This window comes from Triplophysa dalaica, chromosome 24, assembly GCF_015846415.1.
Source record: "Triplophysa dalaica isolate WHDGS20190420 chromosome 24, ASM1584641v1, whole genome shotgun sequence".
Taxonomy (NCBI): domain Eukaryota; kingdom Metazoa; phylum Chordata; class Actinopteri; order Cypriniformes; family Nemacheilidae; genus Triplophysa; species Triplophysa dalaica.
This window is the reverse complement of record NC_079565.1, coordinates 4,451,507-4,470,794: the sequence shown is the minus strand read 5'-3', so window position 1 is coordinate 4,470,794 and position 19,288 is coordinate 4,451,507. Positions and strand designations below refer to the sequence as shown.

Genomic DNA, 19,288 nt, shown 5'->3' with positions numbered 1-19,288 from the left:
GTATCTTTGCTGTATCTGGGTCAGGCCTTTAAAACATCACTGGATTTTGTATTGCTGAAATCTGAAATTTGTGCTGATGAAAATGATTATGAAAACAATCATTGCATAAGTATGTTGATTCTATCATTATTTGTATACTAAGTATGTTGATTCTATCATTATTTGTACATACTAAGTATGTTGATTCTATCATTATTTGTATATACTCATCTGGGATAGTTTGATGTCAGAGTATTCTACACAACTATGTTACAAACATTCCTATGAATACATCTTCATAACCGGGGTGAATAACAGCCCCATAGTATACAGAATTTGATCAAAATTATACACAATATATTAAAATGTAGTTTCATTGAACAAAAAACGTTAAATAAAAAAATGAATTTTTAATGTATAAATAAATATATACATTTAAAACTGTTTATTTAATTCATGCTTTATAACGTAAAAATATAAAGTTTTATTATGCACCTTTTAAATGGACATTTTAATCGCTTTTAAAAAAAGCATTTGCCAAATGCTTTTCTGTCTCTATTTGCCAATTGCTTTTCTTTTTCGTTTTGCCAAATGCTTTCCATCTCACTGTAAAAAATGTCTGTAGATTTTACAGTGAAAAACTGCTAAACCATGACAGCAAAAGATAGTAAAATGATAAATGGTTTAATTCAGTTTTAGTATCAATGAAACACCATAAATGTAGCCTATATCTCAGCCAAAACGATATTTCTGACTGTTTTTGGGGGGGGAAATACATTACTACATTGTAAAATACACTGGCACCCTGATCATAGAAACTATATATTGGCAAGGTGACCTAAGGCGGGGGAAATGATGCCTAGGGCCATCTGTACTGACACCCACATGTAAGAAAACCCACCTTTAAATCAAGCGGTCACACTGTTAATTATGCATAACTTTAAGCCTTAAAAAGATTTAGATGTTCAGACTCTGGCCTCCTAGCCTGACGTATAAACTCTCCTGACAGACACACCACCAGCGACTTAGGATCCAGTCGAATAGTCAATTTTTTTAGCTTTTTAGCCTTTCCTAGCCACTTCCTTGACCTTGATGGTAAACGTCACGAGGTCAAGGAAAGATGTGATGGAGAGTTCATAAGGAGTTAGGAGAAGATGACCACGGTGTTGAGAGAATCCGCCTGCATGCACTAGACGGTGCGACGGTGAATGTTATTGACGTGATCTGTGGTAAAACTACAAAGCTCAAGAGATGTACTACAAAACGCTCATTTGAGATACTTACTAGATATGTTCTTTCTTTGTTTTTAATGCAGGAAATATAAACGTGGAAAACCCGGTGAAAAATATGACTTCATTATCAACATCAAAATTCTAATAATAAATTGATATTGTCCACCAATTACAGAAGTAAAACAAGTGTTTGTTACGCTGGTATGGTCGCCCACCTTCCTGTCCAGTCATATATAAACATATTGGCAAGTCATGGCAAAAGTATATGTTTAATCAGCAACGGTAACTTCATAATGATCTGCAGGACACTTGATGTCACAAAAGCAGTTTTTACTCTGTGTGTGAACGCAGCTCGACAATCAACAACAGAACACTCTTCAAGATCACAGTTTTAACATCACGTCAACATGTATGTTGATATTCACACTCTCTTTCTGCTGCAGTCTGCATCACACTGTTTAAATACATTGATATTTTCTTTCTTATGTCTGGTTGTGAGTGACCGAACGGTGAGTCTTTTTTTGCTGGTGCCGTAAGGAATTGTGGTAATTTAACTTAGTTAGGAAGGTTCCTAAGCAAATTGACTATTCAACCGCACCCTTAGCCTCTGTGAGCCACTAGATTAACTCACATTACGAAAAAGGTACCACACGGAAACTTCGACAAACTGTTTGGGGAGTGAGAGAGTTAGGGGAATTTGAGGCTTTACTCTCACCTTTACATGTATTTCGGGTTACAAATGTCTTGAATACAATTTTCATAATCGCCAATTAAACTGTTTAATATATATATATATATATTAAACAGTTTAATTGGTGATTATGAAAATTGTATTCAAGACATATATATATATATATATATATATATATATATATATATATATATATATATATATATATATATATATATATATATATATTCAATGTGAAAGGTATTTGTAGGCTTGAAGTTTGCATTTATAGATGGTGCAATTTTGTGAAAAGTTAAAAAAAGATCGAAAAAAATTTCATTTGCTTTTCAGATTTTTTACTTGCAGTAACCCTGTTCAATAACCACCAAAGGTAAAGATAATTATTTTTAGCAAAATAAAACACACCAGAGTTTTTGAGTTTTAATTTGTAAAAGAAAGGGTGCCTGAATTCATTGTGGAGAATCTGTTCAGTCTCTTAAGGCATATGTTGTACAGGACTTCAGGATTAAAACGGCACAGACAAAAAAAACTCAAGTGGACAAAGAACATGGAGGCAATCTACAGAAAAGGCCAAAGTTGACTACTTATTGCTTGGACTGAAGCGCCTGTGCAAAAAAAATGCTCCGAATCTTCCTGTGGTTGCCAGTTCCCTATTTATGGCTGTGGTGTGCTGAGGCACTGGTGCAAACGTGGGCGATGTTGGAATGGGCGATACAGCTAAAAACTTTATTATCTTTGTAATGTTTCATATCATCCAATATCAAGAATTATTGATAAATTTCAATTGCCTGAATTGAGGTTGACATTTTCCCCATTTTAAGTGTATTACTGTCAGATGTTTTGGTAATAAATAGACGTATCATGACATAGACTTTTAATTATTTTATTTGAGACTGGAAGGCTTGTTGAATTTTTACAAATCGTTTCTGTAAAATATAACAAAAAAATGACAAAAGCAAAAATCAAAGACAAATAGAACACCTTTTCCAGACTGATAACACTATAGTAGCTCTACTTTACCTGCTCAGTTTTTTAGACAGCTTTAAAAACAAACAAATGTAAGATTAACAAGATTGTTAATTTTGCATACTGATCTGATTAGCAAGGTCTACCAACAGGCACTAATACTTTATGGAATTTATTGATAAATAGTTTATTTTATAGAAACTTACAATGAAAAAATCAACTATATACAATGAATAAAAAAAACGTTACCTCCTGAAACTATCTGAAGGTTCCATGAGTCACATGACACGCGGAAATGTTGAATGTCCGTTATGTAAACCAAACCAAACACTAATCACATGGTGATTTCACAGAAAACTATTCATCACAACAAAACAACTTTAATGATGTCAAGATATTAAACCTTTGTGAACTATATGGAATATTAATAACTCTTTCAATGACAAGTCACTTCATTTTCTTTCAGCAAGCATTTGTTCTTTCTTTGTTTTTAATGCAGGAAATATAAACGTGGAAACCCGGTGAAAAATATGACTTCATTATCAACATCAAAATTCTAATAATAAATTAATATTGTCCGCCTGTCACAGTAGTAAAATAAGTGTTTGTTACGCTGGTATGGTCGTATGTATATATATATTTAATATGAAAGGTATTTGTACGCTTGAAGTTTGCATTTATAGATGGTGCAATATTGTGAAAAGTTAAAAAAAAGATTGGAAAATAATTGCATTTGCTTTTTCAGATTTTTTACTTGCAGTAAACCTGTTCAATAACCACCAAAGTTAAAGATAATTATTTTTAGCAAAATAAAACAACCAGAGTTTTTGAGTTTTAATTTGTAGAAAGAAAGGGTGCCTGAATTCATTGTGGTTGTACAGGACTTCAGGATTAAAACGGCACAGACAAAAAAACTCAAGTGGACAAAGAACATAGAGGCAATCTACAGAAAAGGCCAAAGTTGACTACTTATTGCTTGGACTGAAGCGCCTGTGCAAAAAAAATGCTCCGAATCTTCCTGTGGTTGCCAGTTCCCTATTTATGGCTGTGGTGTGCTGAGGCACTGGTGCAAACGTGGGCGATGTTGGAATGGGCGATACAGCTAAAAACTTTATTATCTTTGTAATGTTTCATATCATCCAATATCGAGAATTATTCATACATTTCAATAGCCTGAATTGAGGTTTGAATTTTAACATTGTATTTTTCACATTTTCCCCATTTTAAGTGTATTACTGTCAGAATAATAAATAAATAGACGTATCATGACACAGACTTTCAATTATTTTATTTGAGACTGGAAGGCTTGTTGAATTTTTAAAAATCGTGTCTGTAAAATATAACAAAAAATGACAAAAGCAAAAAACAAAGACAAATAGAACACCTTTTCCAGACTGATAACACTATAGTAGCTCTACTTTACCTGCTCAGTTTTTTAGACAGCTTTAAAAACAAACAAGTGTAAGATTAACAAGATTGTTAATTTTGCTTAATGATCTGATTAGCAAGGTCTACCAACAGGCACTAATACTTTATGGAATTTATTGATAAATAGTTTATTTTATAGAAACTTACAATGAAAATATCAACTATATACAATGAATAAAAAAAACATGGCGCTGGTGTAAACCAAAGCAAACACTAATCACATAGTGATTTCACAGAAAACTATTCATCACAACAAAACAACTTTAATGATATCAAGATATTAAACCTTTGTGAACTATATGAAATATTAACAACTCTTTCAATGACAAGTCACTTCATTTTCTTTCAGCAAAATCCTTTTTCTTTCACCCAAAAAGGATCTGTCATCATTTACTCACCCTCTTGTACTTTCAAACCTTTATGACTTTCTTCCTCTGCGGACCACAAAAAAGGAGCTTTCGAAAAATATCTTCTAAAATCAAAAACCACATTTACAACATACCAGTTTACAGTGTAAACTAAAAAGCATCTGCTTAAGGTTATGCTGATGCAAATTAGTTTGCTGAATTTTTTTCCTTTATTTTATTTGAACTGTTTAATCTTTGTATGAAGATGTTTCTTCATCTAATTCCTGTGGCTTTCATCTCATAAAGTCGATGTTGGTGTTATTGTGTCCACACATTCTTCAGATGCTGAAAAAGAGTTAAATAATTAAAAGATACACACATCAAAACCAAAATTCCTACAAAAAATACACAAGAAAATGTTTCTCTTTAGTGTGCAATTTTATGAAATGTTAGAAACAATAAATATTTATAAAGAAGTATACTTACAAGAAGCAGAGGAATATGCACATTTAGCAGCTAAAGCATCCAAGGAGATTAAAAAGATATATATTATTAGCCACAAATAATGGCTACATCATAAATAAAGATAGCTTCAGGATTTATTTGATCCAGATATACTTTTTCGTAATACCTTTTCTATTTCTTTCACCTCTTCTTTTACATGCATATCTCCATATTGTCACTGTAACCACAATCCCAATGAGCAATGCCAAAGCTGTTAGCACTGAGGAAATCACCGGCTTCATTGCTGTCCCATGATCAAGTTCTGAAAAATAACCCATGATTCATGTTCACGTACAGATTAAGAGAAAACCTTTTTTTTTCATTCAGTGTTATATACCTAAAGTGATGTCCAGTTTGTTGTCCAGACTGAGATGTGTGGCAGTGCAGGTGTATTTGTGTCTCTCTCTCTCTTCTTCTGCGCTGATCCTCAGAATCTTTCTCATCTGATACGTCCCGTCATCATTCGGCAGCAGATCTCCTCCAGTGATCTCATGATCAGATACGGGCTGCCCGTCTCTGAACAGGGTCAGATTGATGTGACGAGGATAAAATCCTGTTGCCAGGCAACTCACATGAGGCCCAAAAGACAATTTGTTTTGAAGAATCCTGACTTTGGGTTTCACTATGAAAAAAAGGTGGTAGACAGATCACCAAATATTCACGTTCCGTTATTTATGTTTCAAAACTGTACTGTGTGTCTTCCTTTCTTTATTGAAACGCTCTTAAATATCCTGGCCATTTTATTTAACGCAATGTGGTACAAATAGTCTTAATTAATATCTGCAGGTCTGTTTCTTAAACACGCCCCCGACAGAATACTCTTCACCTTCTGTTTTAAAGGAGGCATGAAATAAAATCACAATTTTAACCCGAGCTTTTGTTATATAAGAGGGGATCGTATTCACGCCAACACCATGTAAGTGTCAGAACTGAAAATGCCCTTGTTACTGAGATTAAATCTGTAACTGACTTCAGGCCAGCGAACGCCAGGTTCTGGAATGCACCTATCTACATTGATAGGTTGAACACGGCCTCCACACAGAAACAATATCAACGAATACTTAAAGCAGTGCTGTGCCGTGAATATTGGATCCGATAGGAATGGCGCAGCACTCTTATGTGAGTAAAACATTTTAGTACTATGCGTCACTATTGCTTTGTTAGAGATCGCTTGATGTCCCCTGAGTACTATTCGCACGGTATTTGTATTACCTGGGGACCTCTTGTCATTTGTATTAATTGCAGTGGTTGTCTTTGGCAGACTCATATATAATTGTCAAGGTTTTATCCACCGTTTGCGAATAATGGAGACTGTTTTGAAGTGTTTTGGTATTATTTTGGGTGCTGGGTGATATCAATAAGTAACCGGGAGTCTCCCGTTAGTTTTTTTTATCATGGAAACTGTCGTAACATTTGAGATCCGTGATCGCAGTGATCTTTTGTCTGGTTCGCGATCACAAGTCTCAAATTCTGACAGGTTCGGTCAGATGTCATTAAACACAATACAACTATAGGCTATACAAACTACACAAAACCTTGCCATCACATCCGGGAAATAAGTCGGTAAATTGGAGTAAAATCATCCTTGCGAATGCATCACATGAAATACTGATGTGGGGAGGTCATTTATAAATCACAGGAGGTCTCCAGATAATACTAATGCCGTGCGAAAACTGTGAAACCGAGCGTTTGTAGAGATGGCCTCAAAACCTGTGTCGAAAATAGCATATTAATCATTGGTATTGATTTTTTTAAAATGTAAAAATCACCCAAAAGCCATACGTAGACCTCATACAACAGTATAAAACAATAAACAAGCCCTATTTATTACACCTTTTCAACAAGGAAAAAATCCACACAGATTAAGAACAAAGGATTGAGAGTGTTACTAGCAGAACAACATAAGGAAGCTAAATAGGAATTACAACACGAGTAGCATTTTAATTGTCCTTATTTTTCATATTTTTCAAGCTTGGAAGTCGTCTTACCTTTTCTATTTACTTGATTTGTCCTTTTTTCAAGGAAGCCCTTAAGAGTCTTAATGCAGGCTGGGTAATATAAATTTTCATGGCGCCACATAGAGATGTCAAGATGAAATTTCAGCACCTCAGCTGTGATATTTAAAGAACCTCGGAATGTAAAGCTCTTGTTTACATATCGCAGCTCATCTGTGGTGGAACCATCAAAAGCATCCCGTGTGATCATTTGTCCTGGTTCATTGTTGTCCTTCAGCTCACACAAAACCAGTTTTTGAAAAGGACCTTTAACTGAAAAAAAATAATGAGCTGAAGCTCACCCAATGACTAAAGGCCTATTGAGTCTCTTTGCCAGTGCATCGATGAAATTAACAGCTGGATGTCTCAAAACTTCCTTAAGTTAAATAAATACAAACTTAAGTAATTGTGTTTGGTAACAAGGATGAAACTAACAAGATAAACACATACCTTGACTTAAGAGGTCTAAAGACACAAAGTACGGTAAAGAATCTTATGAAAAGCACTTTTAATTGCACATGTGTATGAAATGTGCCATATAAATAAACTTGCCTTGCCTAAATTAATATTATTTTTCATAGCATTGATCAAGCAACTATGAGCCATAAATTGCTAATTTAGTGTTTTTCTGTTTTTTCTGTTTAGAAAAGCTTTTGGTAAGGCTTGAGAAGTCTGCCTTAAGAAGTGGTGCTTGACAAAACATTTTCTATTGATAATATATCCATACTCATCCCTCATGTCAAAATCCTCAAATCGAACTGCCTGGAAATATACAAATTGTGTACCTAAGCTGCTGTGAAAGTGTCTGACAAATGTATAATTGAAAATGAAATTAACCGATGCATTGCAGCTAATTTTTTTACATCCTATTGTGTATGTATTGATCATTGGAAAAAGCCTGTATTGTTCTTGTTTATGCGTTCGAATGTTTGTCAAAACTTGAAATGATGGTATGATTGCACAATACTTACCATTGGTTTTATTTAGAACTGCTATTTCCGAATTTTCTATAAAAGATGCTTCTATAGAGTCAGTTATTTTAATGAGAAGGTTAGGATCCAATGCTGAATCTTCATTTGTTGTGTTTCCTCTTCGAATGAAGGTCTTTGTATCACCGTTATAATACAGAAGTCTGACATCATCCAACATCAATGTGTAACTGAACTGAGGAAAGGGGCTTTGTCCTTTAATGTAAGTTGCAAGCACCCAAAAAGAATGAGAGCCTGTAGGCAACAGGAAAGTTCAAAGTTGTTAAAGTAGTCTGTGATGCTAGCAGTTAAATACATAAATTGAGATTACTATTTTATCCAAAAAAATGATTCCTCTTAAACATCAACAATTGGTAGCCATCTAACTAGATGTGACTAAGCTATCAAAAAATATTATGGGAGGGTTGTCCATGAGGACTGGGAAACATAAGCTTTAAGAGTTTTGGCTCCACTCAAAGATTTTTCTAACTGTATCATCAGTTGCTATGTCACCAGGAAATCATGAGGTTAAATACGGAGAGCAACACAAAGAAAACAAGAGGTGTTTCACACAGACAGCCACTTAGAGTTGGTCCACATCTGGTTTGTGTGGATTCCATTTGAGCCGCATGTGGGCCAGATCTGTGCCGAATCTTTGTTGCCATCTGGGTATAAATTGACTTCAGTTCAAATCCAATAATAGACCAATTTTAAATAAACAGACAATGATAATGAGGAAAGATTATTGTTGTCCTATTTCATGTTAGACATGCTTAAACATAATTAAAAATATAAGTTAATAAGGTTTTGTTTTTATTGTTAGTTTTACTCTAATGTTTTGGTCCTTTTCAGGCCTAATTGTTTCAGGCTACTACATTGGGTCAAAACGCAGAAAAGTAGTTGGGTTAGATTTGTTGAAATCTTACCTTTTGGAACTGCTGTTGGAAGTGAGAGCAGAAATAGCACAAGTATTTTGTACATATTATAACATTTATATGACTTGTTTCCGTTCACCAAAAATACCTCAGCTCTTCCGCATTCTTTGCTTAAACCAAAACTGAAAGTACATGTCTTGTTTATTGGTGAACCACACTAAACGGTGCATTACTGACATCTGTTGAAAGGATAAGAATCACTTTACTTCCTCCTTCCCAGGCATCTCTGCTAATACCCACTAATAACGCTGAACGTCTCTCATCCAATGCTTTTACACCTGTTCGCACTTCTACTGTTCATCATTGAATTTCTTGTATACTTTTCTATGTAACATTCTTTTTTTGAGGGAGAACAGAGTAGAATATTACAAACACAGCATGTAACTAATGCTCCTCATGGTTTTACACATTTTCTCCCAATACCTCCCTCCCTCCTCAAAATTAATAAATAAAAAAACAAAATTAACAGTCCTATGTAACACTCTTTACTTAATTCTATACAGTATTTTAAGTCTATATTTTTAAGCATTGAATAAATGACACTTGTTTTTGCCCCCATTTTTCATGAGCTGGACTTAGAAAGCATCATTATTGCACAGGTGTGCATTAGGGTGGGCACAATTAAAGGCTACTCTAAAATGTTCATAAAAAGTGCGTTGATCACACAGCACAATGCCACAGATGTCTCAAGTTTTGAGGGAGCGTGCAATTGGCATGCTGACTGTAGGAATATTCACCAGAGCTGTTGCCCATGAATTGTCTGCCTGGTGTTTTCCATAATGAAACCCCCCAATATGTTGTTAAACCAGACGTTCTAGTTTAACGGTTTTGATAAGCTCCTCCAAAGAATTTCCGCTACGTGCATGTGACAAAACTAGAATCTCAAAATATTTTATAAAATAGTGTCAGAAATCTTCCAAACAGAATTGAGTGAGGTCTACACCTTATCAGTAACATGCAGTACATATGAACCTAAAGAGGATTCATTACCTAATCTTTAATTTCTCTTTTGAATGAGATACAGTGGTCGCCAAAATTATTAAAAAAATTGTATTTTCATTAGCCCAAAATTATTCAGTTATTTCTATCTTTTGCTGTATATCATAGAAAATCAGTTTACATTTCAAAAAATTAATTTTGCTATTAATTGTAATATTCCAGTGAGATTTTTGTTTGCACAATGAGTCTGACAACAGCCAGTGCTTCACACAGAGATCTGATCTCATCATCGACCAGCCTGTCTGGAATGACACAAAGAAACAACAAACCGAGACAGACCAAATCCAGAAACCCAAAGCTTCCTGAAATGATCCTGCTTTTATCACGTCATTGAACATTTATTTGACCTGATTATTGAGAGAGAGAACAGTGATCAAACTGACTAGAACTCCAAACAGTTTTAATGCACACTATCCAGCCAATCAGAATCGAGTACTCAGACAGACCATGTTACAAATTACATTAATCTACATTATTTAAATGCATAAACTATGTAATGAACTATTAACTACCAAAAAATTAACAAGCTACTATAATTTTCTTATTACATACAAATAAAGATCATTTTGACTTGAAAATGAAAATAGTTTTAAATGCTAATATCATTAAGAGTATCTGTTGTGTTCAAGCAGTTTCAGCCACAAGCCAGTCTGTGATATCTCTCTGGTTTTCAGACATCCATCTTATATTAACTTTTGTGGTCTCGATGGCCTGCTTCAGAGCTGCTGTCGCTGATCCAAAACCGATCTCCGAATGATCACTCTGAAATTCCAGGAGCTTTTCACACGCGTGAGAGGTTAGATATACAGAAATGAATTAGACAGACCGCTTGTTAGAATTTAACACACACCATGACATGTAAGAGTTCGATTAGTAAAATATAATGGCATTAATTAAACAAGTGAATCAATGATTTTAATGTTTACTGTTGGAAGAACACACACCTGCTTAAATTGGAATTCAGATGAAAATGTTTTTGTTATGCCATTTATGAGGCTGGCAAAGTTAAATGAACCCACGCCATACCTAAGAAGAGAAATCAGGTTCATCCTGTTCATCAGAACCGTATTTCACATACAGTCTTGTATTCAACAAAAATGTATAAACTGTGTTAAGTTTATTCCATTAAACTCACTCTGTGAACATGTATTCCCAGTTATTTCTAACAAAGTCCCAGGCCAAAATCTGACCATCTGGATTATTCGCAATATACACAATAACAGATGTTGCATCCTGTTTTCGGATTTTTGATGCATCCAGTGTGTATCCAAGATACCTTTATAAAAATAAGAATAATCAAAAAGCATCTATACAGTATTGTTACAGCGGTTAGTAATCTTTGAACTGGGATCCAAATCCAGAAATAAACAATATGGCCAAAACTAATAAAGAAAAGATCATGCAAACCTTTCTAAAAGTAGGCGATTTTTCGTGCAAGCCAAAGAACTCATGAGTTTATCAGCTTCAATGGCGATGGTGGCGTTTTTAAACATCTGCCAGGCAAAGTCCCACTCTTCAATCCCACCTGCAGCGATGGCACTGCAGTACACTGTAGACCTCAGGTTCGGATGAATCCTTCATAACACATTCATGAATTAGATCTATAATAAAACATTCATAACTGCACTTCCTACACCTTAAGATTCTGTGCATAGATTTAGTATGTACACATGAAGTCTGTTTTCTACTTTATTGTCGTAACAACATCATATTGCTTTACTAGAAGATGGAACTGCACAGAAAGCTCTAACGGAGAGAAGAAACTCACGGGTTATGGTCCGGTTTATCCATCCACTGTCTGTACCAGTTTGAGGTGAGACTTTGACATTCCTCCACACCGGTACTGCAGGCAATTCTAATCGCATTAACCTGGTTGTACCTACAGAAAATAATATGTTAATTATTTAGTAAAACATCATTTTTCATGACATATACAACATTTACAAATGCAAATGTATGGATTTCTTACTGGTCTGTATGTCCACTGGGTACATGTGACCAATTCTCAGTTATATTTTTAAAATGTGCAAAAAGGGGGATCACTTGCTTCCTGAGGTAGTTCTACAACAACAACAACAAAATGAATTAGGATATACAATGAAAAATCATAGAATCAACAATAAATTGTGGACAGACCTGTAAAAGTCCATAGACATCGGTCTGTGTAAACATGAGGTTGAAATAATCCAGGTTGTCGAGCGCAGACTCCCATGGCATATATTCTTTTTCTTGAAATAAGTATTTTGTCGATCTAAGCGCTAAAGTGACAGGAACTATCTTAGCCCTGTAAAAAATGATAACTCTGTTTAGGTCCTTTGTATGCATCTGTGTCAAATTAGATTTAAATAATAAATAAATAAAATACCATACAAGCTCACGGATGAGAAAGAAATGTGCACTAGTAAATTATTGTATAAATTCTACCCTAATTTAAAGGGATAATTCACCAAAAAATTTGAGTTTTGTCATCATTTACTCCCACTCTTGTCATTTCAAACTTTCTTTCAAGACATACTATAACATACCGGTACTTTCTTCCACATGACAGAAAAGAAGACATTTTGAAGAATGTTGGTAACCAAACAGCGCAGTCACCATTCACCTCTTGTATGGATACAAAACCAATGCAAGTCAATACGTACCGCCATGTTTTTAGAAGAATGAAAAACATACAGGTTTGAAATAATAAGAGGATGAGTAAATGATGACAGAATGTTCATTTTTGGGTGAACTGTCCCTTTAATTGTATTGTAGGTTTTCTACCTTGCAAGGTTAAAAGCATCATCCACTATCTGAGCCCTGTTGATAACTGGTATGACCTGTAAAAAAAGGGAAAATGATGAGGTAACAAAGCTGTGCAATCCATCACAAGTGAGTTTTTTTATTTTTGTATCGTACAGACTTCATGGTTATCATTTAGTTGATTCAGCAGACGCTCCCAGTTCACATTATCATAGTTGACTCTGTAATATCCAGTGATGTTCAGATTGACCAGAACCCACTCATTTCCAGCCGTCTTCATTTCACTGTAAAAAGCTGCATAGACAACGATTTTTACTTTAGTTGTATACAGTTTTTAAAATGCTTCAGGTGTTTTTTTGTATATTCAGAGCATCTACAATAAGAATATGAATTGATTTTTAAACAAATTATGCCATTTAAAATGATACACTTTTTTGTAATATAATTTTGACTTCATACCCGTTTTTACCAAAAGCCAAATCCTTAACTGCTCCACGCCCACCTTCATCCAGTTGATAGGCACAATCCATTCATAACTATAAAGATCATGAAGAGAACACAGTATTGAAGATATTATGATATTGAAGACATTAACAACAATACTATTAGTAGCTAAGACAGCCTTGAAAATCAGGCCTACTTGAATGGAGATGGTCTCTCCACTATGGATTCAGGATCCAGAAGGAAGTGTTCTTGAGACACCTGACCTGTTCCAGTGTCGACCGTGATCACCGGGAAGCCCATCTGAAGAACCCAGCGGTCCATGATGCCTTTGACACTTAAGGGAAGAGCTATTCCAGTGTTATCAACCGCCTGTTGATGATTTTTATTGAGAGAGTTATTATTGTTTGTGGTGACACCACTAGAGGGCAGTACGAGAAAATTTCTATATGAAACCTACAAAAGTCATTCTAATATGAAAGCAGTGCTCGAATTGAAGGGGGGCTGGGGGGATCAGGGACTCCCAATAAGGCATTAGGGATCCCCCTTCAGAAGTAAAAAATGGACTTTGGGGAGTCCCTCAGATATTTGTATTTGGGTAAAAATTATAATGATAAATGTGATTAAATTTATGCAATGGATGTGGTACATTTCGTGAATTAATCTTTTACAATAATGTTTATAACGTTTGTTTATGGGCTAGTTGTCATGTCTCTTTAAATTTGAAACAATCCGCCCCACGTCTAAAAACCACTAAGCGCAGGACAGGGAAAGAAGCCTGTTCTTCTATATATATATATATATAATAGTATGTAGTTTTGCATACCATAATCAAATATATTGTGTTTTTGTATCAGTTGTATATTGCGAGACTAACCCCCACCAAAAAAAGTCTTGTGAGGGGGACCCCATAAGACTTGGTTCAATTCAAGCACTGTATAAAAGGGATAGTTCATCCCAAAATAAACCCTCGTGTTGTTCAAAACCTTCATGTGACACCTTGTTTCTGTGGAATACAAAAGAAGATATTTTGAGAAATGTCTCCTTGGTTTTGTGTCTATGGGGCCAACGTTGTTTGCTTATCAACATTCTTCCAAATATCATAACGGTTTGGAACAACATGAGGAGTGATGTGTGAACTATTCCTTTAAATATAAAAATATTGGTTAAATCATTCGAACTTGGGTTTAAATATCATTGACGTAACTCACAGATTGGAGGAGGTCCCACAGGTCTTCACCTATTGTGTTTTGATAGGCAAACCTGGTAAGATATGTCTTTTGGGAAAAAAGTGAATTAACTACTTTCTCAGGAAATATCAGATTGATAAGATTGTAGTTATAAAAAGCTCACATTAAGTCCTTGGACAAACACAGGCTCGGTGAGAAAGTCTGACAACATTCTCAGAACTGACGCCCCCTATAGATAAAAGACAGCACAACACAAGTTTTTCCTTGTGTCAGTTACTGAATAATAGTGTTTATACAAATCAAAAAGTGATGGTTGTCAAAAATGTCTAACCTTGCTGTAAGAGATGGCATCAAACTGCTCACTGATCTGCTCTGGTTTTATAATGTCTTCTTCTTTAGAGGACAGGGGGTGTGAGGAGGCCAGAGAATCCAAGGGAAAAACACGATGAACGTCTTTGAGGATGATCAGATCTTTCTGAGAGAATGGTAAGAGAGATGTACTCAAAACACATATCCCAAGCCGCCAATATGAAAAACCACATAATCTACGTTTACATTTAGGCTGTGAATCATTCAGCATGGCTCTCAATGTTTTTGTGATAAAGAGAAACAGATATTTTCATGCTGAAAAAGAACCTGAATACAAATCTAATGGTTTTCCTTGAAAATTGCAGTATAAACCCTGAGCTGTTCACCATTAAAACCATGAAATGACATTATGGAGCCTATTCCAATAGAATTTAATATTATTTTATTGGTTCAGATACCATCCCATCAAGAAAATCCAACACATTAGCATTAAACCATTATTCCATTTAAACCAAAACAATTTCCATTATAACCATTTAATCAACTACAATTTGTGTTCTGGTTTCCTTTTTTTATCAATTTATGGCTATTAATTTCTTTAACTTTCCCAGCAATTGGCAATAGTGACAAAAAGTAAGCTTCGCACCCCAAATGCATTGCGGAAGCTGTTGTAAAATCTATTCGACAGGTGATGTTATTTATTCATAAACACTCACCACATTCCAGGATGGTTCGGCAAAATCCGCACCGAGATATGACACGTAGGAGGCAAAACCTTCATTCAACCAAACTTCATTCCACCATCGCAGAGTCACAAGGTTGCCAAACCACTGACCGAAACCACAGACAAATCATAATATCAATGTTAACAGTGTTTAGGGGACAAATGAAACCCTTTTATATACATACTGTACAAATCATGTACCATGTGAGCCAGTTCATGAGCTATGATGGTGGCTGTTCTCTCCTTGTTAGCATTTGAAGAGATGAGAGGATCATACAGAAGATTTGTCTCTCTGTAAGTCACCAGGCCCCAGTTCTCCATCGCACCAAAATAAAAATCAGGTAGTGCAATCTGGTCTTCACAGAGGATATTAGTAATATTTTACATCCGGACAAATAAAATCTCTTCATGTTTATAGATTTTCTACATACCTGATTTAGATAATGGATACGGTACGCTATAATATCTTTCGAAAAACTTGAGAATGGGCCCTGTTTTATTCAGGGCGTAATCACCATGACCATCAGAGATGGCTGTGTCACGAGCCCATATCCGTATCTGTTCAGCAAACACAATAAAAGTCATGAACTACAGGCAAATGTGCTTCAAGGTGCATTTTGTGGTCAATAAATGTGAGATTTGTATCTTGTCATACATCGTACAGCACATCTGAAAGTTTTATTGGTCATTAAAGCTGTAAACATTTGTGAAATATGAAAGGAAGGTGATGGCTATACCAAAGTGTCGTTCGCTGATGTAATGTTTGTGTAGTCACTGACAACCAGCGCCAATAGATAAGAGGACATTTTCTTCGTCGGCTCGAATGTTGTTACTGTAACAGCTTGGCCATCAAGAATTGTGTCCACTTTCTCTACACGTAAAAGAGACATTACAGCACCATGTGTACATTGATTTCTTTATTTCATTAGTTTATTTAACCCACTAAAATTAACACTATAGAGGTGTTAAAGAATTAAAAGGAGAAAAGTCCTACATTTTAACAATTTTGAAGTCAATGTTCAACACAACATCATAGTAATTTGTAACTTTTTTTGAGGTGGCTAATTTTTTATTCCTACCAGGGATATTATGCTTAACTAAAACGACTTAACATTAATGTTAATAGAAAGCAAATGGCTAGTATGTCATATTATTGAATACAATATTAGATTGCGAAGAAAAAAAAATTATACTAAAATATTATCTTGTTATTAATATTACATGTAAAATAATGATATAAATTAATACAATATATCAATCACTTAATAATGACTTCAATTTTAAATGATTAATTGTTCAAAAATAATGTTAAATTTAATAAAATGAACTTTTTTATAAATAATAATAGACTAAACCAAAACTTACATAAAACTAAATGTAAAAATAAACAAATAATAATTTTACCAAAAATAGCTAAAAAATCAACTAAAATGAACATTAAAGATAAATTGAAACTAAAATGTTTATTTGTAATATTTATAACTTTATTATATTAATAACATGATTTAAGAAAATCAATACACCTACAATTAAACAAAAAACTAGAAGAATTTAGGTTGTATGTTTTAATCACCAGGTTTAGATTTTAGGGGAAGACTTTATTATTGGGTTTTTTTTCGAATCAACGTACTAATCGTTATATAAATTAGCCACCTCGTAAAATAGTTTTGTGAGACATTTCCTTTACATCACTATATCTAACAATATGTTTGTGTGGCAGAACTGACCAATTTCCATTCCATTAGACAGCGCCACGGTTCCTCTGGCATGAATGAGAGTCATGTAGAAAACAGCTCTCATTGCAGGTTCATCAAAACATGGAAAGGTTTTGCGGGCGTGAGTGGGATGCATCTGACTGGTAGCGACAATCCTGCATAAAATATTAGAATTATACGTACAGTAAAGGATTAAATGTAGTTGAATTATAAGCAATGTTGGGTAAGTTAAGTTATTCATTACTAGTTACCAATTACATAGTGTAATTAGATTACTGTACAAATTACTCCAAAATGACTCTCCAAAAACTATTTAATTGCTTATTACTAATTACTCTCTATATCCTACAGTAACCTTGATTAGAATTGATTCAAGACATGAAACGGCTTATTTAATACATTCAAATAAATAACATGCAGTATTCTTATTAACTGACCAAAGTATAAAAATGTGAGAAGGATACTTTGAAGCGCTCATTTTAAAGTTAAACTTATCATTTTGACGTAATTTCCACTATTGAATATATTACATAGTATTTACTTCAATTACTTCGTAAGCAACTGTAATTAAATTACAGAAAAATTAAGAGTAATCCCTTACTTTACTATTTCAAAGGAAAAGTAATTAAATTACAGTAACAAATTACTTAGTATCTAGTTACACCCAACACTGATTATACGTATGCCACTTTGGGGAAACAAATTGTTTATTTTCTACCAACAAGCAATGAAACTTGTCAGAGCATGTAACGTGTGATAATATGTTACGTAACCCCATGTGTACACAGAAACTTCCAGTAAGTAATCTTTCACTTTTATTTCATGGTGCAAAGGTTACAGACATAAATCTATTGATGGGCTCATCAAACTAACATGTGACATCCAATGGCCTCGATAGCTGATTTGTTTCTCCCATCTGCCACCCGAGAGTATAACTTTTAAAATGACCGGACTTACTTTTTTTCTCCGTTCTCATAGTACTCGCTCCTGTAGAACCCAGCCAGGTCATCTGCAAGTTCACCCACAAATTCCGTGTAAAGCACATAATATTCTCCTACACTTAGTTTGCCTTTTAATTGTATGACAAGGTACTGCGTTGTCCTCTGCATCCAGGTCTTCTGAATCAAAGGTGGCGCTGTGTTACCAAGCGTGGAGAGTTTAGCCAGACATCCATCTTCTGAGGTCAGATTGAGTTTATTGGAGTGAATGAGGATGAGATCCGTCTCCCTTGTGCATTTAAAGACCACGCTTGACTTTCCAGTGAAGACAAACAGGCCGTCTATGTTGGGTTGGAGTCTGGGCCAAAGAGTGATGTTGTAGTGGTCTGGAACCAGGGCGTCTGGGAGACGGTACTGGTCCCATGGCTCATCGGGCGGGTCTGTAGAGGGAAGAAGCTGAACCGTCCACAATCCAACGATGGTGGCAACCGACGCAACCCCTAGAAGAGTGCATCCAATGCACATTGGGCTGAAATGGATTCTCGTCATGTTTGGATCAGATTCACCACAGGTCAGTGGAGATCTCCATTTCGAAGAGGATTTTATTGAAATCTTCCCACCTTTTCTCCTCCCCGACAATAATGGCTGATCCATTAACGTAGATACTAGCCAGTGCAAGAATTTGGTAACCTGATAAGTGCTCTGAGATAATTTATTATCATGGCACATATCTACATTGACATGTACAGACTGAGAATCGTGGGAAGATGCGAAAAACAAACACGGCGAGGACGTTCAGGTTCATGTGGATTTACATTGGGTATATTGTTTATAGACAGTCAGTGCATGTTGTCATTTTTGATTTATCACTGATGTTAAAGGGATACTTCAATCAAAAACCTTCAATCGTTCACCTTTATGTCATTTCAAACCTGTAGGACTCTGCAGAACACAAAACAAGTTATTTTGAAGAATATTGGTCACCAAACAACATTGACACCCATTGACTTCCATTGTATGGACACAAAACCACTTTTTTTTGTTCCACATAAGAGAAATATACAGGTATTGAATGCCATAAAGGCACATAAATGATGAGAGAAGTTTTGTTGGGGCACAATAAATAAATGTTTCATAAAATTTTATTAGAATAATTTGTAGTGTTGTGTTTTATTAAACTTTTTGT

General features: G+C 34.9%; 2 protein-coding genes across 2 annotated transcripts; both read right to left on the bottom strand.

Annotated features, from left to right (window-relative positions):
- Nucleotides 1-4,141: 4,141 nt before the first annotated feature.
- Nucleotides 4,142-9,159, bottom strand: LOC130414521 (hereditary hemochromatosis protein homolog). The gene is made up of 7 exons (XM_056740462.1): nt 9,036-9,159; nt 8,113-8,364; nt 7,136-7,414; nt 5,485-5,769; nt 5,275-5,409; nt 5,130-5,159; nt 4,142-4,988 (listed from the first exon to the last, which is right to left on the bottom strand). The coding sequence occupies exons 1-7, from the start codon at nt 9,088-9,090 to the stop codon at nt 4,942-4,944; spliced, it is 1,083 nt and encodes a 360-aa protein (XP_056596440.1). The 5' UTR covers nt 9,091-9,159; the 3' UTR covers nt 4,142-4,941.
- A 1,432-nt stretch (nt 9,160-10,591) lies between these two features.
- On the bottom strand, nt 10,592-18,651 carry LOC130414519 (aminopeptidase N). The gene is made up of 20 exons (XM_056740461.1): nt 18,122-18,651; nt 17,177-17,319; nt 16,187-16,320; nt 15,881-16,007; nt 15,651-15,805; nt 15,442-15,555; nt 14,748-14,891; nt 14,580-14,645; nt 14,438-14,503; nt 13,426-13,598; nt 13,245-13,321; nt 12,946-13,079; nt 12,807-12,862; nt 12,180-12,327; nt 12,013-12,104; nt 11,812-11,922; nt 11,451-11,618; nt 11,179-11,319; nt 10,988-11,069; nt 10,592-10,820 (listed from the first exon to the last, which is right to left on the bottom strand). The coding sequence occupies exons 1-20, from the start codon at nt 18,649-18,651 to the stop codon at nt 10,668-10,670; spliced, it is 2,814 nt and encodes a 937-aa protein (XP_056596439.1). The 3' UTR covers nt 10,592-10,667.
- Nucleotides 18,652-19,288: the final 637 nt, after the last annotated feature.

Bases quoted from the DNA above. Each gene is read 5' to 3' on its own strand.
- LOC130414519 (XM_056740461.1), bottom strand. From the start codon at position 18,651: ATGACGAGAATCCATTTCAGCCCAATGTGCATTGGATGCACTCTTCTA. The intron at 14,892-15,441 runs GTGAGTGTTTAT...CCATTCTCTCAG, and splicing joins CCGAACCATCCTGGAATGTG to AAAGATCTGATCATCCTCAA. The intron at 11,320-11,450 runs GTTTGCATGATC...ATTTTTATAAAG, and splicing joins AATCGCCTACTTTTAGAAAG to GTATCTTGGATACACACTGG.
- LOC130414521 (XM_056740462.1), bottom strand. From the start codon at position 9,090: ATGTACAAAATACTTGTGCTATTTCTGCTCTCACTTCCAACAGCAGTT. The intron at 7,415-8,112 runs GTAAGTATTGTG...ATTTTTTTTCAG, and splicing joins AGTTCTAAATAAAACCAATG to TTAAAGGTCCTTTTCAAAAA. The intron at 5,410-5,484 runs GTATATAACACT...GTTATTTTTCAG, and splicing joins CAAACTGGACATCACTTTAG to AACTTGATCATGGGACAGCA.